The sequence below is a fragment of the Lonchura striata genome, chromosome 12, assembly GCF_046129695.1.
Source record: "Lonchura striata isolate bLonStr1 chromosome 12, bLonStr1.mat, whole genome shotgun sequence".
NCBI classification, from domain to species: domain Eukaryota; kingdom Metazoa; phylum Chordata; class Aves; order Passeriformes; family Estrildidae; genus Lonchura; species Lonchura striata.
The window spans coordinates 19,942,751-19,963,523 of NC_134614.1; the positions used below are offsets into that span (position 1 = coordinate 19,942,751).

The 20,773-nt window shown below is 42.7% G+C and overlaps 1 protein-coding gene across 4 annotated transcripts in view; it reads left to right on the forward strand.

Annotated features, from left to right (window-relative positions):
* Positions 1 to 20,773, forward strand: part of MITF (melanocyte inducing transcription factor) — a 99,382-nt gene that overhangs the window by 40,898 nt on the left and 37,711 nt on the right. For all 4 annotated transcript variants that reach the window (XM_021550772.2, XM_077786167.1, XM_021550781.2 and 1 more), the window contains one exon: positions 14,335 to 14,581. In XM_021550772.2, the coding sequence (XP_021406447.2) occupies positions 14,335 to 14,581 (247 nt within the window). The remainder of the gene's footprint in view (positions 1 to 14,334; positions 14,582 to 20,773) is intronic.

Sequence of the window (20,773 nt, forward strand, 5' to 3'; positions counted from 1 at the left end):
GTTTTTTTTAGTACTAAGGAACTTTATTACATTTAATCTCAAATGAAAAATTATAAAGAAACTTCGCTGTAGAAAATCTATCAGTTTTCTGCCAACATAATTATTTTTTTGGTGCTCTAGTGATTATGGAAAACCCCATGTGTGTTGCTTCCTGGAGGGTAGTATTTGAGAGGTTGATAAAATGATGCTGCTGTTGAATAGTGCAATGAGAAAATCATAAATATGGGAATTTTTGTGCTTAAAACCTGTGTTTTCATCAGGCTAAGGCTAGTCAGCCCATCCCTGCTATCTCCAGCTGTTTGCATGTGGACATGGAAAAGGCTTTTTTTCACCCTCTCAAACATTCACTGGAATCACAGTAGCCTTTTAATGCCTTTTTATTTTTGATGGTAGTATACTGAGCTTTTTCTTAACTAAGGATTAGTACAGTTCACCTGAAGAAGTAACTGTCAGGCTGGTTTTGGTGTTAGCACCTCCCTTCTGGCACTTGCTAGTGCTTCATCTGCATTTTTTGTCCTGGGCCACCACAGTACCAAGGTCTTGGACCTGCTTGAAAGCCCTTTGGCCTGGGAACTGCTTTATTCTGGCTGACTCTGCAATCCCCAATTTACCTGATGCTGGTTCTGCAGAGGCATGTGGTGGGATGGGTGGAGAAAATTGATTATTATGGTTTTTTGCCTAGGGCTTTTTTCCTCTTGTTTCAGGGAATTTCTCAATCCTAGTCTGTAAAGATTTAATGTGCTGGCATTTTGGTAGTACTAAACACTTGTGAGATTTTTAGAAACATATATAATCACTCAAATATTAAAGACTCCAGTTTCAAACAAGTTGGATATAGACTTACATTAATATATTCTTGTGATTAAATTATTTGCTCTGCTTTGTGTTTTTTTTTTTTCAGTGTAACTTTTTCAGCTTAGCATTGCTGTGTATTTTTGAGATCATCTCTGCTTTTCCCAAGTTACTTTTAATAAATGATTTTAGCAGCAGGAGCGGCTAGGAGCTAGTGTGTCCTTAGAAAGCACTTGCTCTGCCAGACAGGAAGGTGTTTTTCAGGTTCCATACTTTGGTTTTGTCTACTTAATTATTACTTTTTTCAGAATAAATTAGCCTGTATTAAAAGCACACCGGAGGCTGGAGTTCTTTGTTCCCAGGCTGGAAATAATATGGTCAGTGAAGGTGTTTTCATTATGCTCCACTCTTGAACTTCAGGGGAAATTTTGGTGGCACGTTGAGGGTGTTGAACAGATACAGGCTGTCACAGGTTTGAGTATTCATGCTGCTGTAACAAACTGAAAGGTTCTTCTCTGCTAAGGCTGTGAGCAGATGTTGTAAGAGCCTGGAAGCTTCAGTTGTGTCTTGTGCTGCTTGTCAGTGCTGGATAGGATAACAGGGCATGGCTGTTGGCTACAGAGGATGGAGCGTTCTGGGATTTAGAGATGTTTTCCCCTTCTGTCTGTACTGCCCAGGCCGTGTGTCCCCAAGGGGCTCTGCTCTAAAGCCTTGTGTTGGAAGCCATTGGGTGATGGTGGCTGTTGGACTCTCCAGCTGCTGTCTTGCCTTCAAAAGGTATCCCTCTTAAATCTGCTCTGGATGAAACCTCCTGCTCTGCATGCCTTCTGTCTACTTTAGGATGTCTCTTTTTGTAGTAGCTATTTCTTGAGTTTGTTTGTTTTGAGGGAACCTCTAATCTCTAATTTAGAAAGGAGGGGTTGCATTTTTGAGGTATTATCTGCTGCTTTAATTCAGCATGGTGTATGTGAAGGCAAGAGCTCCCGTTGTGTGCAATATTCCAGTACTTCTTCAGATCCATCTGCTTTGCCAAAGGGTTTGCTTTGCTCTACATCTGTCCTTTTGCCTGCAGGGCATCTTCTGTGCTCAGGAAATGGCTGGACATGGCACTCAGTGCTGTGCTGTGATTCACAAGGTGGTGGTTGGTCAAAGGTTGGACTTGATGATCTTAAAGGTCTTCTCCAACCTTATTGATTCTGTGATTCTCTATCCTGCAATTCGTTGCTGGCTGCTTTATTCCACAGTGACCTACTTTGATTAGGCAACCAGTCTTTATTTGCAAAGGAGCATGTTGTTCCTTCGCCAGTCCTCCAGCTGGAAATGGTTCCAGGTCTGAACTTCTCAGAATGAGACTGCTGATACCAATTTAATCTTGTTCATGGCAGGTTTATATCGCTTGGTGACGTGCCAGGGTTGTTCTCTCCTGGGTGTTTGTTTCTCTGCTGTATTTATAGACAGCAACACTCACTCCTGTCAACCTCCAAACTTTTCTTTAGCTTCCCACTATAATGTGGGCTTGTTTCCCTTATCCCCTCAATTTTAGCTCCATGTTCTTGGGCACGTTGCCCAAGCAGGAGCCCTTGCCCACAAGGCACACACAGGTTTTGTGCTTCTCCATCCTCTCTGGCATTGCCTTGTCTGATACAGCCTGAGGCTGCTGCTTTTTGTGCTTTGCAGTGCTTGGCCATTTGTGACATCGGGAGTGACTCATTCCCCTGGGCTCCTCTCAGTCCCATTGAGTTTAAATTCATCAGGGAAATACAGATGATGTACCATATCCTGTTGTGCTTTGAAAGATCCTAATGGAGTTGTGGCAGCTCACCAGAAGGATGAGCTGTTTCTTTTGACCTGTGATTTGAAACAATACAGACCAAATCCAACAGATACAAATCATGGGGAATTTTATCCATGAGTTGCTTCCCCAAAGTGTCTGCGGATCCAAGGCTGGAGCCTGAACAGAGGCATTTGGAACAGATGTTTCAGGTTAATAGAGAAGAGATTGAAGAGCTTATTTTGAAAGAAAATAACTGGGAATATGAAGAGGGATACAGGAAGGCCAGTGAGCAATTCAGGTCTGTAATCTGGTAATAAGCTTAAATGCTGTCCCTTTATAAGGGGAGGAAAAGAAGAGTAATTTGACTGTGATGGGAGCTCAGGCAGTGCCTTGCAGCCATGGTAAAGGCTGGTAGGAGCTCAGCATGGATTGGCACATGGAACTGTTGAAATCTTCCATTCTTCAAAAATGGCAAAACAGGGCTGTGTTAAAATCAGAGAGCCAGGAGGGCACGGTGAGAGCCCAGGTCTCGCTGGTGTCTTGCTGTTCCTGAAGCCACTGCTGCAGGCTGTTTATCTGGGGTGATGCTGCTGTTTCTCCCTTTGCCTCTTTACCCTTTTTATTCCAGCTCAGGGCACTGCCAGAGGGCTGGTGAAGAGGGGACAAAGCTCCATCTAGTGTGGAAAGGGAGATGTCTGGGAGCTGGCCAGATCAGAAATTCTACAGAAGCTGCCTTCCCCCAGTCCAGGCATGGGGGTTGTCTTTTTGGCTGTTTCTGTTTTGGGGTTTGTTTTGGAAGCTTGTGTAAGGATTACAAAGTGCTTTGGCTGTGTAAGTGTTAATTGAATAACTCTGGCATTGACAGCTGATGTCTGTTTTTGGTACTCTGAAAATTACTGGCTTTAATGCAACTTTAAGTAGTCTATATTGTCAATTCAAGGCAAATTTAAATATATATCCTTCTACTGAGATTAGAAATTCTGTAGCCAGGTTGTAGCTGTGTGATGGGAAGTGACACAGAAGTATAACACTTCAAAGGTAGAATATCTTAGTTTAAGATGAAGTTCAAGATTTGTACAAAAATACACTTTGGTAAGATAGATGATAAAAGCTGTTATCCATTATACTTGCATTATCTGCTTTTAAAAACAAGAAAGTTTAGCAAATCATCTTGTTTGTTCTGGAATTTGTAAAAAAAAAAAATTGTTTTTCCTCCCATGAATACTTGTAAAGCCAGTTGCAGTTCGTGAATGTGGAAGGAAAAAATATTTTCAGTGTATTAGGTATATATTTTTTGTTTTACTTAATCCACCTGTGATGTCTTATTCTTACCCAAACACATGCTGCTTGTCCTCCTGCCTGCAGTACCTCAATGCCAAAGGCCACTGGGCAGAACTGGTCCCTCCCCGAAGTGGTAGATCAGTGTAATCTGTGGGAACTTGGGATCAAGCATCTCTGTGGGTTTTCATTGTTGTCTTGGGGGTTTTCATGGTTTCCAGTTTGTTGGGAATATTGGGGATTGTTCCTGCTGGAGGAGGATCGTGAGGAATAGAAGGTGGTGAGTGCAGAGAAGGTGAACTTTTCTTCCAGTCTAGTAGGGTGAGGTGAAGGCATGGTTTGTTTAGCGCTGACTTTTCTGAGCCAAGAAGCTGAAGAAGTGGCAGGGTCACTTTGCTCCAGCAGCATGTTTCCAAGCATTTGTTTCCCCCAAAGTTGCAGCTGCAGGTCTTGACAGAGAGCTGCTACAATGCTGCTTTTTAGGGATGGCAGTACAGTTGGCTGCTGGGCTCCAGCAAGTCTGGAGCTGCACATCATTTCCAGGTGACTTTGCTGCGTGTTTATGAACGTGGCTCACTAATGCAGCACTGTACAGTCGCCTGCTGAGGCCTAAAATAACAGAAGGTGTGAAATGCTGCTCCACAAAAATGGTGAGTGCTCCAGCAGGTACTTTGCCAAGGTCACAAATGCTAAGTAAACCAGATTAAACAAAACCCTGTTGCAGGAATGCATGATTAACTATAGTCTTTGCAGGATTTATTGGTTATAAGCTAAGCCCTGCCTTTATTTTTTTGTCCTAGTAACTAAGGCAGATGTGAACTTCAAGTCCAGTGAAATATTTTTTTGGCTCCTGCCTCTGTTTACATGATTCAGGAGTTTGCAGTAGTTCCACAACAAATATAGCTTTGAACAGAAATAGCCATTCAAGTGCTGTGCTTCTGGCCGTGCAGAACAGATTAGGAGGGTCTAACAGAAAGGCTTGTAAATAGTTTTGAGTTGGCTGCTCTTTTTTCAAAAGTAAAGCAAGGGCTGTAATGTATTTTGAAAAGTAAGAAGTAGTGTTCCTGCTACAAGTGGCATGGGCAACATGGCTCAACTGTGCAAAACATGGGCTGTGCTGAACAGTTTTACTTGCGATAATCCCATTTTCTAGAAACTCAGCAGCTGTGTTAATTTTTGAGATTGTATTTGGTTGCATAAAGTTATTTCTGAAGATTGTTCCTAACATCTCCTCTTTGAGATGTGCTTGTGCATTTTAGATGCAACATAAGACACGCAGAGCAGAAAGGTAATTGCAAAATTAAATTAAGGCTGTGTATTAGCAGGACCATATTTGAGGTGTTAAAAGACCTATAAATAAGTTAGGGTAGGTATTTTTGTATATATTTTTGACTCTGTGAATTCAAGAAGTATAAATGTTGCTTGCATGTTTTTATTTTGAATGAGACTTCATTCTGTACCATGGTTTTCATTTGGTATTTCTTGTATTTACATGTGATCCCATGTTTAAGTAATTATTTTCCTCATTCTCTCTCTGATGTTCATGAGCCGTTTCTGGCTTGAAACAAGATGCAGAATTGTTTTGATGAGGGAAGAGGGGGAATTACCAAAAAAGTCCTTGGAGATGCCCTTCCCCAGTGCTGAAGGCTTTAAATCAATGCCAGATATTTCTGTGAAAGACTGTAGATCCTGAAAATGTGACAGATTAAAACAGAATTTACAGCTGTGGGTTGGCAGGTAAAAGGTCCCTCCAAATAATATTTACACTGTTCTGCCCCAGCCATCCTGCCCCACAGTGCACACTCTGAGGTTGCAAGCACACAGAGACTGTACCAAACATTGGGAATCCCCAAATTTGGGATTTGGGAGAGGTGCTGATGACAGAAGGGCTCTTTACTGGGTGTGCCTGTACTGAGGATGCTGCTGACAGCATAGCAGTGATGCCTAATAAACTGAGGAGGTTTGCTTCCTCCAGGAGCCTTGTTTTGGGGTTCTCCCATGTCAGGGGTGTTGTGGGAGCACTGAGTGTCTAAGCAAGAGAATTAAAGGCCACCTGCCTTTAGCTGTTTGCAGTTGGGCAATTCCTCCGTTTTGCTTTGCCTCAATTAGCAAGTTTGTAAACATCACTCATGCTTCCTTACATGGACAGCTGGAGCTTATCCCACCTTCCTGTCTGTGCTGTGAAAACCCAAGGCAGCAAGTCTGGCACATCTGTCCTGCAATTGCAAATTGTAATTGCAGTGTAAATATCCAAGCGGTTGGTAAAGTAACTTGTCACTGGATAAGAGCTTTTTTTACCCTCGCCCCAAGTACTTCAGCTTGCACAATCCTCTTTGCCCCAGTAACTTTTCCACAAATAGATAAAAAGGTAGAAGTAACATGAGAAATGCTTAAGGCACTCTAAAACTGAGGTTTGTTCCAAGCATGGGGACACTGAGGAATTGGTTTATGCAGCCTAGGGAGTTGCTTTGTTAGAAAGAAGAGTTGCTAAAGACATTGCTGATCTGATCAGGTCCAGTAATGAACAGCTAGTGCTGTGGCTAGAGACTCAAGTGAGAGTTTGCATAATATCTGTCCAAGACTGGTTTAATGTTAATATTATTGCAGTGATGGGTTGTTTGTTCCCTTGCACATTGCTTTTAGTGTTGTGAGCAAGTCCTACGTGCTGATAATGCTGACATACCAAGCACAGAAGTCATTGTGTGGTTCTCATCATGACTGTTTGGGATTCTTAATCATTTAAAGCAAGTCTTCCATAAACACTTTCCCTTTTGCTCCTCAAGATCCTGTTTGCTCAGCATGCCAGAGCCAGGATGTCATCTGCAGGAGATGAGGCTTCCAGCTGCCTCATCCTCTTTGGAAGGTGTTGAATAGTGCTGTAACAGTGGAGTCAATAAGCAGAAAACCTTGGATGAATGGAATGGTTTAGGCTGGGAATTGCTGGTCCTGTAAGCCTTGAGGAACACTTTTTAGCAGGGAAGGAGTCTGGGCATGTGAATTATGGCTAGAGGCTGTGAACACTACATGATTGAGCCTTGTCATCTGCTGCAAACTGCCTCTGTGAATAAACTTGTTATCCAGCTGTGGAAGCAATAATTTCTAAGCCAAGATACAGCAGAAAAGTGCTGTGAAGCCAGACCTGGGCACTGTGTAGTTGTAAAGTACCAAAAAGTGTGGTGGTCATACCTCATCTTCCCTGTCAGCAACAGTGTTATCATCGCTGTTTACCCAGATTAAAAAAGGTAAATTCTGCATTACAAAATCAAAACCTACAGATTGCTCTCGGAGCCTTATCTCCTCGCTTTTTCTTTTATCACCTCTTGGTTGTTTTAGCAATCTGGCTTTTTGTTTTGCAAATTTGCGTAGAGCCCTTTAGAGAGGGAAGTGCCCATAGATGTGGTGTCTGAAAAAAAGTTTAAAAAGCCTTTAACAAGGTCAGACTTTTAAGTGAAAGGCAAATCTGCACCATGCCTTTTTTTCCTCTTTTATTTTTTTGTTAATGTTTTCTCTGAGTTTGTGATAGAAACTTCAAAAATTTGAGGAGAAGCATCAAACCAGTCGGCTACATTTTAAATTCATTCAGCCCTTCGTGGGACATTTTTGGGAGCTTGGGTATTTGTGTAGCTGTGTGTTCTTTTCCAGCCTGTTTGAGCAGAGGTGGAGCTGGGGAAATGGTGTGTGCGCTGTCACATCGACTCTGTGCCATTACAGATGTGGTTCAGGCTCTTGAGAGGTGCATGTCCAGTGGTTCCTAGGTGGAGGTTCGCCTAGGTGAACCTTGAATGCGAAGAAGTTGCATCCCAGAAAACAAATTTGTCTTGCACCCACCCTTTCCCTTCATCTTTTTGGCGATAAAGATCGTGAGAAAACGGTGCTGTTACAGACAGCCCTTATCCGCTGATGGTGTTAATGACCTGATCACACCCCTTTTAATTAATGAATGGGAGAAGTGCTTTCAATGCCAGCCCGTGTCTTGGGTTTCTCCCATTCCTTGCGGGGCAGTGAGGGTGGTGCAGCCCCTGGGATCCGCTCAGCCCACGGAATTTACCCCAAATCCCGCGGATCCAGCGTCCCGCAGATCCGTGCGCATCGGGCGGCTGCGCGGCGCTCCCGTGCAGGTGAGACGGGATGCAGCAGGATGCTGACTCCAAACTCCCGGGCTGTTTCGGAGCCTTTTCCTGGGACCCCCTGGCCGTGCCGCCTCAAGGCCGTTGTTTTCTCCTCGGTAGGTGCTGGATTGCACAGGTCTGCAGTGCCGGGAGCCGCTGCTCCCTGGGGATTGGAGTTGCCAGGTCCTTATCTGGAGCCTCCCCTGGAGACACAGCCGGCCCGGGCGCCGCTTGGCTTTCACCCGGGGGTGCTCAGCACAAGCCCTTGGACACAAAATTTGGGGGGAAAAGATGGAAGCTGTCCAGATGTTCATGCCCTGCTCCTTTGACAGCCTCTGTCTGTGAGTGATGCTTTGCCGGGGCACCGTGAGCGGGGTTGGTTTGGTGTGGTGGAGGTTGTGCTCTGGGAATTGAGGATTACTGTGCCTGGGGCTGGCCACTGTTCTCTGCAGAGCCACAGCAGCTGGGCTGCCCAGCTCAGGTACTGAGGGTGCCTTTCAGGAGGGGAAGACTCTGTGTTTAAATGTATATACATATATGTGTCTCTTGGTCTGAAACTTCATGGCAAAACCACCGATTTGGGCTAACAGAAGTTCAGTTTCGGTGCAAAAAAAACTTGGTGTATTCTCACTGTTATAATATGGAGGTCTTTGATGATACTTTAGGTTTGCAATTTTTCATCTCCCTTTTATCAGCAGTAGTAGTAAAGGATTGTAAAATGTGACCTTTGCAGCTTCTAGACAGAACCTCTTAATTTTACCTTGTTCCTTAATCTGGACAAGATCAGGCTTTCCAGGCTATACTGCAAGCTGTGTCCCCAAGTAAATGGGCATTCAAGCAGATCAACTTACGGCATTTTATTAAGTCAACACTCATGCAAAAGCCACCTCCAGAGCTTAATAATTATTTACTGAGCGCTCCTGGGTCATGAGAGAGGTTTTCATTAAGTTCAGAAAGCATTATGTTCAGCCACTTGTGAAGGTGTGTTTTAAATACAGGAAGAAAAATGGAAAACTACTACATGGTGTACAACAACTTAAAAAAATTTTTGAGGATTGAATATTTTTGTTTGTGGGGTTGGGTTGTTTTGGAGGGGTTTTGTGTGGTTTTGATTTTGTTTTGTTTTAAGCAGGTTGGTTCCCTGAATTAATTTGATTTGAAATTCAGCCCTTAGCTCCTTGGTGTAGTAGGTGTGCATGGTGGATGGAAGTTGCAGGGTTCTGCCTTCCCCACCCAACCAGGTGCACTCAGTGCATCCAGGCAGATGGGTGGGTGCCTTCTGGGCTGTGTTCTGTTCTGTGGGTGCAGCCCGTGGTACAAGGCAAGCAGTGCAGGTCAGGATGCAAAAGCATTTAGGAGGCACAGAAAACATTTACCTCCATGGTGGAGCAGGGTCAGGCAGCCTATTTCTTTAAACGTGTAACCTTCGAGTGCGGAAACCTTTCATGTAGGAGCCTGAAACGTTGTCCTGGCTTTATTATAAAGGCTGATAAAGGTCTCCACACTGCTTTGTCCTTGGCAAGTCAGGACGTAGGAGGGTGCCAAATCTTGGACTTGTTTTTTTTTGCATTGATACTTCAAGCAGCGCCAGGCAGTTGGCGCGGCGAGCGGAGCGTCGCTGTAACCCACAATCAATTATTAAATGTTAGGAATGAAGTACAAAGTGCTCCAGGGAAAATGCTGTAGTAGTTACAATCCCTTACCTTGGCTGAAGGGGAAAAGGATTGTGTAGGGGTTTTTTTGTTGTTTCTGGACTTTTTGTGTTTTGTATTAGACTTTTTTTTTGGAGTGGTGGTGGTGCGTGCAATCTGGCTCCTCCTTGCATTTATTTTTTTCTTTTGCTATTCTTCACTTTCCTGTCACTCCTTTCTGAGGCAAACAGCATTGCTGGCTAGAAGGTCAGAAGCTAATACAGGCATTGTTGCTTCAGCCACATATGCAGTACAGGGAACAAAAAAGTTTCTTGAGATTTTACTGCTTGGTTGAGAGATTGAAAACAGAATTTGTACAAATCAACTTTCATTTTGAAGAAACTGTAGTGATTTTCTACGAGCTGAGTGGTGGTCTCCTCTGAAAATGACTTCTGGAGGTCAAGTATTTAAGTATCCACCATTATAGCATAGCACAATCTTAATCTTTAAAGTAAGAAGATGAGAGGTTGCCAATATTACCACTCAAATGTGGATGCCTTTATTTTCTCTATGAATAATTATGAATGGGAGAAGGGTAGGACATAAACAAAAACATTTAAATCTGGTGTTATTACCTCTGAGATCTGGTCCAGCTCAATGGATTTCTTGAGGTGCTAAATCTGCTTTTCTTGGCTGTTTTCTCAGTGGACTAACCCATTAACAAACAGTTGGCATGAACGGAGGAAAGAGAGCAGCAGCCTCCCTCTTATGTGCCATTTCTTAGTTAATAGCAGGGTAGTCCATCCTTCCCAGAACAAGTGGCTTTGAAGGCTCTTTGTCTAATTTGTCTAAGAAACATTACATTGGAGAAATTTTTTTCTTAAAAATCTTCAAAAACAAAGTTTCTAAAGTAGTTAAAAAGCAAAGTTAATTTTTTCCCCACTTCACAGTCTCCAGAGAAGTTTTTTAATCAATGCATAGATAGTGCAAAATAATACTTGTACATCAGATAACTCATAATTAATGCATGTGACCCAGAGCATTTGTTTGATCAATTTATAGAATCTGAAAACAAAACTGTCCAACGAAAGATGAGTTTGTCTTTTTGCCTAAGGGGACAGATAAAATAATCAGTAAACATCTGGGAAGGTTATGGTTTCTGTGGGTCTATGACAACAGAATCAAACTTGATTTTAATGTGATCAGTTGCCTTTTATTATGTAATGGCTACCTGCATAATAACTCACATATGCAGTAGCTAACATTTCCCAGGCATCTGTGCAAAGGATGTGTAATTTAAACTATTTAATACAGCTTTATCACTTCATGATTAATTGTATCAGCTCATGACACATAACTAATAACTCCCAGTCTATATTTCACTGTGCTTATTAGCGTGCTAATGGATAACTGGTTTAATCATGTGTCAATTAAAAGGATGAGTCGGTTTCATTTATTGCAATTAGATGGTTTCCATAAATTGTTTGCAGGAAGTATCTGAATTGCATAGTATATTAGCTGTGTGTGGGCTCTGCTCCTGGCTCCACGTAATCTGGGGGTGAATCAGTTTGTGTAGGGGAGTTTTGGATCCACATGTCCACTCTGGATTGTTCTGTGGTACCTGGCACCGAGCGTGGTCATGGGAGATCTGCCTGTGCACAGCATGTAAGGTCAAGAAGCTTTAAAAATGACCATTTTCAAAACTCTCTGGATGAAGCTTGTGAAATAACAAGTTTTTAATCACTTCTTTGGTTGGAAAAGTGAGTTTCTGACAACACTCCTGTTTACTCTGTGGAGGTACATGGTCACAAAACCCAAACCATCTTCTGTTCCTTCTATTCTGTGCTTGAGGAGGTGAGCAGACGTGGTGCAGAAGGGAAGCTGGACGGGAGAATGATCTGTGTGATGCATGGGGCAGACTTAGAGGAAGATAGACTAAAGTTTCAAAGTGTTTTCCATGTTTGATCAGTGCCACTCTTGGCAGGTGGAAAGAATACTGGTATGGGGAGACTGTCACGCACATAGGAGGAGCTTTGCAGACACCTGGGAATAAATGACAGGAAATCTGTCCATGTTCCTTCCCAGTTCTTGTGACAGAAGCGTCTGGTTAGGCAGGCAGGTGTTGTGCAGCAGCTTTTATCCCAGAATAAGCATTATTTGAACTCACCTGCGCTGATGGTGTGATGGTTGGGTGCCCATCTCCCTTTCCCAGTTAGTAATGGGTAAGATAAGAGGAGATGGCCCCAAGTTGTGCCAGAGGAAGTTTAGATTGAACATTACAAAGAATTTCTTCACTGAAAGAGTTGCCAAGCACTGGAACAGCCTGTCAGGGAGATGGCTGAGTCACCATCACTGGAGGTATTTAAAAGACATGTAGATGTGGCACTTGGGGACGTGGTTTAGTGGTGGGCTTGGCAGTGCTGGGTTAATGGTTGGACCTGGTGGTCCTGGAGATCTCTTCCAACCTAAACAATTCCATGATGCTGTGGCAGTAGCTGAAGTCTGGCAGCACGTGGCTGTCCACACTCTCTGCGTTCAGGGCTCCCCTGCCTTTTTGCCATGTAAAATACTGAGCAGAATTGCAGAAGAAAAAAAGTCTGGAGCATCTTTGCCCTTTGAGGAGGAATTTGGCAGACCAGCATTTTCAAGGACTGTTGTCTCATTAAAAGACACAATACTTGAAGCTTTTGTTTATGATTTTTGATCAATAGTAGAGTTCTGAATCGCCTGCAGGAAGCTGGAAGGACGCTTGGTGCAAGTAGGTAAAATAGTTGTGTGAGCAAGATGAGGTTCCTGGCAGGATCTGTTTGAAATGCTGTGGAAATAATTTCTCCTTCCTTCTCCCTCTTTCCCCAACATTTTTTATGTAGGAAGGTTCTTCTGAGATGGTTTTTAGCGCACTTGGCTTTCATAGATGGAGAAACAGTTCAAAATGAAAGAAGGTGGGAGGAACTGCTGGGTTACCAATTTTGCAACATTAGGTATCTGTAAAAATTGCCAGTAACACACAAATGAGAATGCTGACAAGTGTGGTACAAAATTGGCCTTTTTCCAACATGAGGAGAATGAATCCTTCCCTGAATGCAGCATTTGGGTGGCTTTTATTTTTCTCATGGTATTACAGTGGTCTCTGAGGTGGGATGTGCAGTGTTATTAGTGGGCAGAAAGAAAATATGAGCATTTCAGCAATAAATGTATGTAGTTCATAAATAAATAAGTAAATTTATTTTGGGGCTGCATGTTCAGACATTCCTGGTAGGAATGCATAATCAAAACAATTGGGAGACCACTGATCTATAACTATCCTGGTCATGGAAATAAAGCATCTCTTTTGGTTTGGAAATGTGAAAGTGGTTTAGATGTGCAGCCAGAAAACAAGCTGCTGGATTTAGATGTGAGAATGCTTCACCCTTAATTGAAAAGGGAGTGTTTTTTACAAGTATCACAGTCAATGACTTGTCTTGAGCAGCTAATTAGTACGATTATTCCGCAGCTGCATTAGTTTCACCACAAAGGTTTTCTCTTGTTTCATCAAAAGGATCAGTGTCTCTGTGAATGTTTCAACATGACAGGTCTTAAATAGCAAGATGGTCCCCTGCCTCCCTGCCCCCAAAATGTGTGCTCTGGAAGAGCAGAGTTTGATCTCTTGGGGTAGTAAGCGTGGGTTCTCCTTTTTTTTTGTTTCTGCCCTGAACTGTGTTCAACATCAGTCCTAAACAAAGCCGGAAAACTTCCAGCAGTGCTGGCTCTGGCTGTCGGAGTACAAGCAGTGCTCAGTGCCCGCGGCTTCTGAGCAAGACCTGGAAGGGATGCTGGCTCCCAGACTTGTGTGTCCTGCCAGCATCCTGCAGGTATCTGCACCGGTGCCAGGGGTGGGGGTTTCACAAGCAGCTTCCTCCTGGAACCAGGAGGGTTATTGCTGGCTTGCCAAGGCATGGCCCATGGGTTTTGGTTCTGTGGGCTAAGAAAATGATGAGTTGCTCTAGAAAGTGTCCCTGCAGTCCATGGCCAAGTCCCATAGACTGTCCCAATGCTCTGCTTGCCAATGGCCTAGATTTACCTCTTGGGTAGTAAAGTGTTGCGTGCTGGCTTGGGCCAGCCTGTTGCTCTTTGTGTAGTATGACTGGAATAAAGCTGTTACCGTTGTTTATTTTGCCTGTTTTTTGTATCTGACGATGCTTGGAAGATGCTGGGGGGCCTGGGGTGGGAGTTGGCTTTTTTGTAGACGTCTGTTTTCTATTTCTGAAAAGTCACTGCCAGCAAGCCCAACCCTAAGGTAGCATTATGCAGGAAATAAGTGAACTATGTTTTGTTGTGTTTTCATGGGACAGGTAGATTCACTTTACTTTGAGCTAGATCATTGGACTGGAGTCCAATTGGTATTATCCATACCAATATTAGACTTGCTTTAGTTCTTTATTACTAGTTTTCTTTAAAAAAAAAAAAGGAATAAATGTGCCTACCACTGTCTATAAAAGCATTTCTTTTTCTCGTGGGTGGTTACTGAAAAATTTGAAAGAGCAAATGGCTCTTTACAGCTGGATGTTGGCGTTTGGGGAATGGCTTGGTCGTAGTCAAGTTAAGGTGGCCGCTACGTACCTGAAGTAGGTCGGCTCCGAATTCCCCTCTCGCGGTGCCGCGGATCCTCGCCCATCGCGCCCCACGTTCCCCTGGGACTCCACCAGCTCTGGCCTGGAGCTGCCATCCTGCTTGCTGGAAGCTGACCTGTCTTTCTCTCGTCTTCCCACAGCAATTCCGAGCATCCTGGCGCTTCCAAGCCTCCCTTAAGCTCCTCCAGCATGACCTCACGGATCCTGCTCCGACAGCAGCTCATGCGTGAGCAGATGCAGGAGCAGGAGCGTCGGGAGCAGCAGCAGAAGCAGCAGGCAGCTCAGTTCATGCAGCAGCGAGTGCCCGTGAGCCAGACACCTGCCATCAACGTCAGCGTCCCCACCAGCCTGCCCCCCGCCACCCAGGTGCCCATGGAGGTCCTCAAGGTACGCACCTTTCCGCTCAGGAGCTCCTCAAAACCCGCTTCATTTAACGGGGACGCGGTTATAGGCGTTTTCAGCAATCAAATTTTGCAAATAAGCTGTGCTCTGGCTTATTTTGCAGCTTGTTTTGTTGGGCTGGTAGCAAAGAATGGAAAAACTTTTTAAAGAAATTTATCTAACTCTTGTTTTCTTTCAACTTTGCGATCTCCGGAGGGAGGTTTTGTAACAAAACTAAGTTTTCCGTCATTTTCCCATTGGAAAGCGCTTCTCCATCTTTCTAGTGCGTAATTTCTTTTAATACAAAGAAATTATTAGTAGATAACAAATCAGTGTTTTGGTTTTTAAAGGAAAACAATGAAATAGTTTTGTAAGATGGAGTCAAAACACTTTACAAAAGAACTCCTCAGAAAGCCTTAATCTGAAATATGGGTGAGTTTCCAGCTACTTGCAACAAGTCTTTGTAATCCTTTTTTTGTTTAAATGACTTGTTTGCTATTAGTAGCTTTGGATTCCTTGTCCCACTGGAAACTGTGGGAGCTTGTTAGTGTCCCTCTGTCAAAGGGGATGTAGCTTGCTAATTACTCAGGGAAAAACGTGAACAGCTATAAGAAAAGAGATAATTTCACGCACTGTTTAAATTCAAGTAGGCTGAAGCACCGTGAAATGTGTGAGTAAAACAATGTCAAATGTTTTGGAGAAGTTTGCTGACATATTTAATGAAAATATGATTTTTACCAATTTAGTAGAGTTTGCTCTGCTTTGTTGTTGGATCTTTTTATTACAGTTTGTTGTTTAGTCAGCGAACATATTCTTACCACATAAATTACCACATAAATTTGGTGACAAACCGCTCGTGTTTTGCTTGTTGCTGTTGTATACCAATTATACGCAGTCAGAAATTCAGTTTTAAAATAGACTTGCTCTCTCAGGATTTTGGGGGGGGTCTGTGTGACAGGTTTATGGGGAAAATATAGGATCATTTTATTTATATAATCTGCATTATGGTGTTGTGTTTTCAGCACTAAAACTTGATTTGGGATAGTAGAGTCATAGTCCAGTATGTGATCTAGGAGCAAAAAGGCAGCAGTTGAATTTTTAATTCTGTCTCCATACACACATTTCCATTAAAAATTAAATATAATATTCTTTGAGCACGTGGGCATATATCCATCCTAAGGAGTCTGAAATTGTCTGGGAAGAATTGTTTTGTCTAATGTTTGTGTATTACTCACAGTGTTTGCGTATAACAATTTCTTCAGCTTGTTTCCAGGTTATGCCTGTAGTTATAATTCAGATCCAGCAGATGTGTAGGTGCTATGAAATAGGGGTTTTTTGTGATGCACCTAGCTAAATAAGCATATATTACATTTTTTACATCCTTTCATCCTAATCTGTTATAAAACAGGTTTTAGGGTATTTTTTAAATACTGTGAAAACTTGTAGGAAGGTGTTTATTTTCTGATGATATTTTACTGATCAGGAATGAGCGTAACATCTTGAAAGAACCATTAGCAGTTGTCATTATTGTTCATTTTGCAAATGCCTCTTTCTATGGGAGAGGAGGGAAGGCAGCACTTGATTTCTGAGGGACAAACTTAGAAATCTCTGCAGAGGGACAAACCTCAGAAATCTTTGCAGCCAAAAGGTGATGGAAATGGGGTTCCTGGGACCTAGCTGGTCACAGGATTTGTGTGCAAAGCTGTAACCTGCTGGAGCATTGCTAGGAAACTGCACCCACAGGACTTAAACTTGACCCCTCTAACCTTAGGATTCTAAAAAAGGTATTTGTCCCCCATTTCCCTCTGATGGGGAAGGATCTCCTGGAAAGAGGCAGGACACCTCTCCTCCACTTGTCTTTAGCCTAAATAGGAGTGCATGGCCCTGTAGAAGAAAAAATTAAGAGTATGTGTCCTTAAGCGACTTGTAAAATAAAAATAGGTACTGGCAACAGGTACCTTTTTGGCAATGGAATTCCATTTTGAAGGTGATAGTTGTGGAAATATGAGCAAACTGCTGGACCAAAATGATGTCTGTTTTCTCATCACCTACATTTCCATAAGTAACAGTCAAAACTAGCAAAACCAAGTCCTCTTGGACTCTGCCTGTGAGAAGAGAGGAAAACTGCAAAACTGAGAAAAACAGCAAAACTGCTTTGCATAGTTTTGCTGTGTGTGTTTTTGGTGGAGGAAAATGCTCACCTTTTTATCCTTATTCATAACAGTGGACCAGTTCTGTACAAAAAAATAAAAAATAATTAGTACAAAATTCCAGGTTTGAAGTAATGATCTTCCTGAAAATTACCACTGAGGCTTCAGTGGGAGTAAGATTTGGTGAAAGATCCATATAATTTTCTTTGTTGTTTTGGGTGGGATTGTTTTAGGGTTTTACCTTTATTTATTTTTTTGTGTGTGTTTTTTGTGGGTTTTTTTTGTTTTCAGATACAATATCTGGCTCAAAAGCTGAGATTAACAATAACTCAGGATCTTCCTGGTGCCAGTGTGCTGACAGCCAGCTCTGGCTGCAGTGACATCATTTCCCTGCAGCTGCTTTTTACACTTCAGTTGTTTTTTAGCCGTAGACAAATTTTCCATATGAGCTGTACAGAAGTTTTAATAGATAGATGGGGAACTAAGTTGCTAGCTTTACTATCCAGATGGCCTGGATTTAGTGGCCTTAAAGAATGAGACAAATAGGGAAAATAGACAAAAAGTGGATTTTTACACTTTCAGAAATGTTAATCTGCAAGGCACTTTGTTTAAAAGTGATCTTTTTTCAATGTTACTTCACAAACAAGACCAAATCTAGCAGCTGTTTTTGAGTCTGTTTGTTTGTTTGTTTGTTTTGGTACTTTGCATCAAAAAATCCCACTCTAAGCCTGTTGAATTTGTCAGTATTTAGTGGTTTTAATTATGTTCTGTGACTTGCCCTTTCACCCATATCTCACAGTGTGAGAAGGAGAATAATACTTGCATATTATCTGAGGATGGTAATTCAGAATGACTGGTTGAAAAAGAAGCCAGAGGTGTTAATGAGCTTGGATTTTATATTTGTTTTCAAGATGTCCATTTAGAAACAATACAGAAAGAGAAATATGTACTAATCTATGTCACGTTGCATAGGCATCTCCAGATTGCATAACATAGAATGCTCAAGGCCATGTGAATAAATGGGATTTCATTTTCTTGAGTAATGACTTCTCATTGCATCACTCCTTTGCCAAGTAATGTAGCTTGGCAAGGTAGGAGATGACCTGCTGGAATTCAAATTTTGCATTGCTTTGTGCTGCCTAATTAAGAGATTGACTGGGAGTAGATTTGATGCTTTTGGAACAGTATCTCTTCAACTCTAATAGCAAAAGGAAGATTTGTTACAGCTTGTGGTTATACTTCTGCAGAGTTGGGGTTGGCTTCATGGGCTGGTTTGTCTTTGAGCACCTTCTCATCCATCTCCAGCACTGCAGAGAGATGTCACCAGGAATTCTTTGCTTCTGCTGCAATTCACCTTCTTTCTCTGCTTTGGAAATAGGAATATAACATAAAAAAATTATTTATTGGAGTGATTTCAAGCCCTAGTAAATCCCATTAAGGATGGGATCCCATAAGAACCCATTCCTTATGGTTTTTTTTATTTACATTTAAAAGGATTAGCATCTTTGCGAAGAGTTCATCTTAAAACTGAATTGTAGCTGTGCTGTGTGACTTGTATTGCTTTGCCTGATATCTGGATCAAGCTTACTGTATAGAAGTATGACACAATGCCCTAAATGCTTTGAGCCTGCCTGCCCAAAAGCCAGTGTGGCATTGCAGGAGCTGAGGCTGGTGTGTGTCCTCCACGGGAGCACAGGAGCATCCTCAGGAGGCAGCAAAGGAGGCTCAGGGCCAGCGCCGGCCCACAGAATTGCAGATCACTTCCCCTGAAAATATTCCCAGTTCTTGCAGGATTGAAAACATTACTGGTGGGCAGCTGACACCCAGCCCTCTGCATGTCTCACTAAGCAGATGGAAGGTGGAGAATTAAGGGTGAACATTTCTTCCCTCTGGCCCTCCGTGTCACTTGTTGGCGTTTCTCAGTGCGTGGATGTGACACTTGCTGTCATGTTTCTGATGTGATGCACCAGGTCACGGGTTGATGGAGCCTAAACTGGGGATGTGCTCTGGGTCCCTGTCCCTGCTGCTGGATGCAAATGCTCCCAGGATGAGGTTGCTGCACATCCCCTTCCTCCTGAGCATTGTCACACCAAATGCATAGCAAGGCAGAAATCTGCTGGACTTCTCATACCTCTTCCTCCTTCTTTGTCTGCCATTGGGGTTTGAAGAATGTAACTCTTCCTTGGCACAGATGGGAGATGCTTGATAATACTGCCAAGAAGAGCCTTAAGGGCTGCAGTGGGAACCTGCAGTGGTACAGATATCTTTGGAGAGCTACAAAAATGCTTTGCAAGTAATAAAGTAAAAGCAGGTCTCCTCACCAGCAGATAATGTAACAGGTCCATTTCATCCCCTTTGAGCTTGTTTTTGGAGAATAAGAAAACAGTTCCCATGCTCCAGGGGAACTGGAGAAGGTGGTCCTGCTTTGGGGATCTACATGTTGAGGTCTTTGCTTTCTGGAGAGAAATCTCGACTTGTGCATATACTGCCAGCTCTTGCTAATAGGGCAGTTCACCCCAAAATAGACACATGTATATCTTATATATATGTATCTAAAATCATTTGTATGGAAGCATAGGCCACAAACTCATTTTTAATGTTTGTCATTAAGGCATTTTAATAGTCTGTCTCTATACAACAATGCTTATAGTATGATAAATATTCAAAAATTTGTCTGCCACTAAAGCCCTCACTGCAGATTCCCCCTGCTAAACTGCCTGGGTTTGTCTTCATGGTAGATCTTAATTGCTCTTTTGGTGCCAAAATTTCATCATGGCCTTTCTTTCTTGTCCTAAGCAAGATGAAACTTCTTCAAAGCCTGGAACCAGATCCTGTGTACTGGATTCCCTCTCTTGCTTTATTATTCCAACATCTTTGCTCACCTCATGGTAGTACTGTGGGCTGATCACTGCTGATACCAGGGTGGCTGTGGTTGTCTCCTGCTCAGTGCCATCCCATTGCTGCAGTTTGTACTCATCTTTCCCTGTTCCCACTTTTCTGAGTGGACAGGAGTGCAGGCAGCCAGCCTTGCCTCTCTCCTTCACCCTCATGTCCTTACTCATTCAGACTTTAAATGTGCCACCACAATAATCTCTGCATCAGAAACCCTGTATTTCTTCATTTTTGAAATGCCAAACGTTTCTTCTGTTTGATTTTAATGACTATTGGACACATATCAAAAAAATACCTCCTCCTATTATTTTTCCAGAGTGACCTGTGGAAGCTCTGCCTGGCAGGAAAGGCTCAGCAGCTGGCAATAGTATTCTTGGTGTAATAATTACCATAAGACTTCATTGTGTGGAGGACTTATCTCACAGTTCTGAAGAAGAGAACAATGGGATGGCAAGATAAACGTGTGGTAGTGCCTGCCCCAGCAAATGTGTGTTTGTGGACATGATTATCTGATTGAAAGTTAATTTAATCTCACCTGACAATGGTAGATAGTAGTGTGTGCTGGTGTGTTAGGTAAGCCTGCTGTGTATTTGCAATCAAGAACTTAGACAAGTGATTTGCCAGACTGAGTCTTGGTGAGCTGCAGATAAAACATTTAAACTAAGGTTACTTACTTTTGGTGACATACCTTAAGTCATCAGCAAATTCTTCATAAAGAAGAACTTGCATTTAACTACAGAACTACTAAAGTCTGCCTTGCTTCTTCAGCTTTCATGTAAGTAAAAGTATCTCTCAGGCCTTAAATCTTTTGCTTGCTCAGTGGGTTGAAAGCTATTTTAAAACAAGCACTGGTGCTTGAGGTCTGCATCAGTAATAGGGGTAAAATGTAAACTCTTGCTTAACACCCAGGGTATTAGACATTAAAAATGCATGGAATTCGAGGGGGCAGCATACTTCTGTGTACAAGTATCTGATGGTTGACTGCTAGTGCAAAACGCTGCTCTCACCCTTCGTCCCAAATGCCCTTTTCCAATGCATGCAAACATGTGTGTTGCTTGGCTCTTGAGAGAACTCGTTGCTGATGAAGGTGTCTGATCTTTCCATCTTGTTTCTTCAGCTGTGGTCGCTGTGACATAAAAATGCAGCTCCCGAAGTT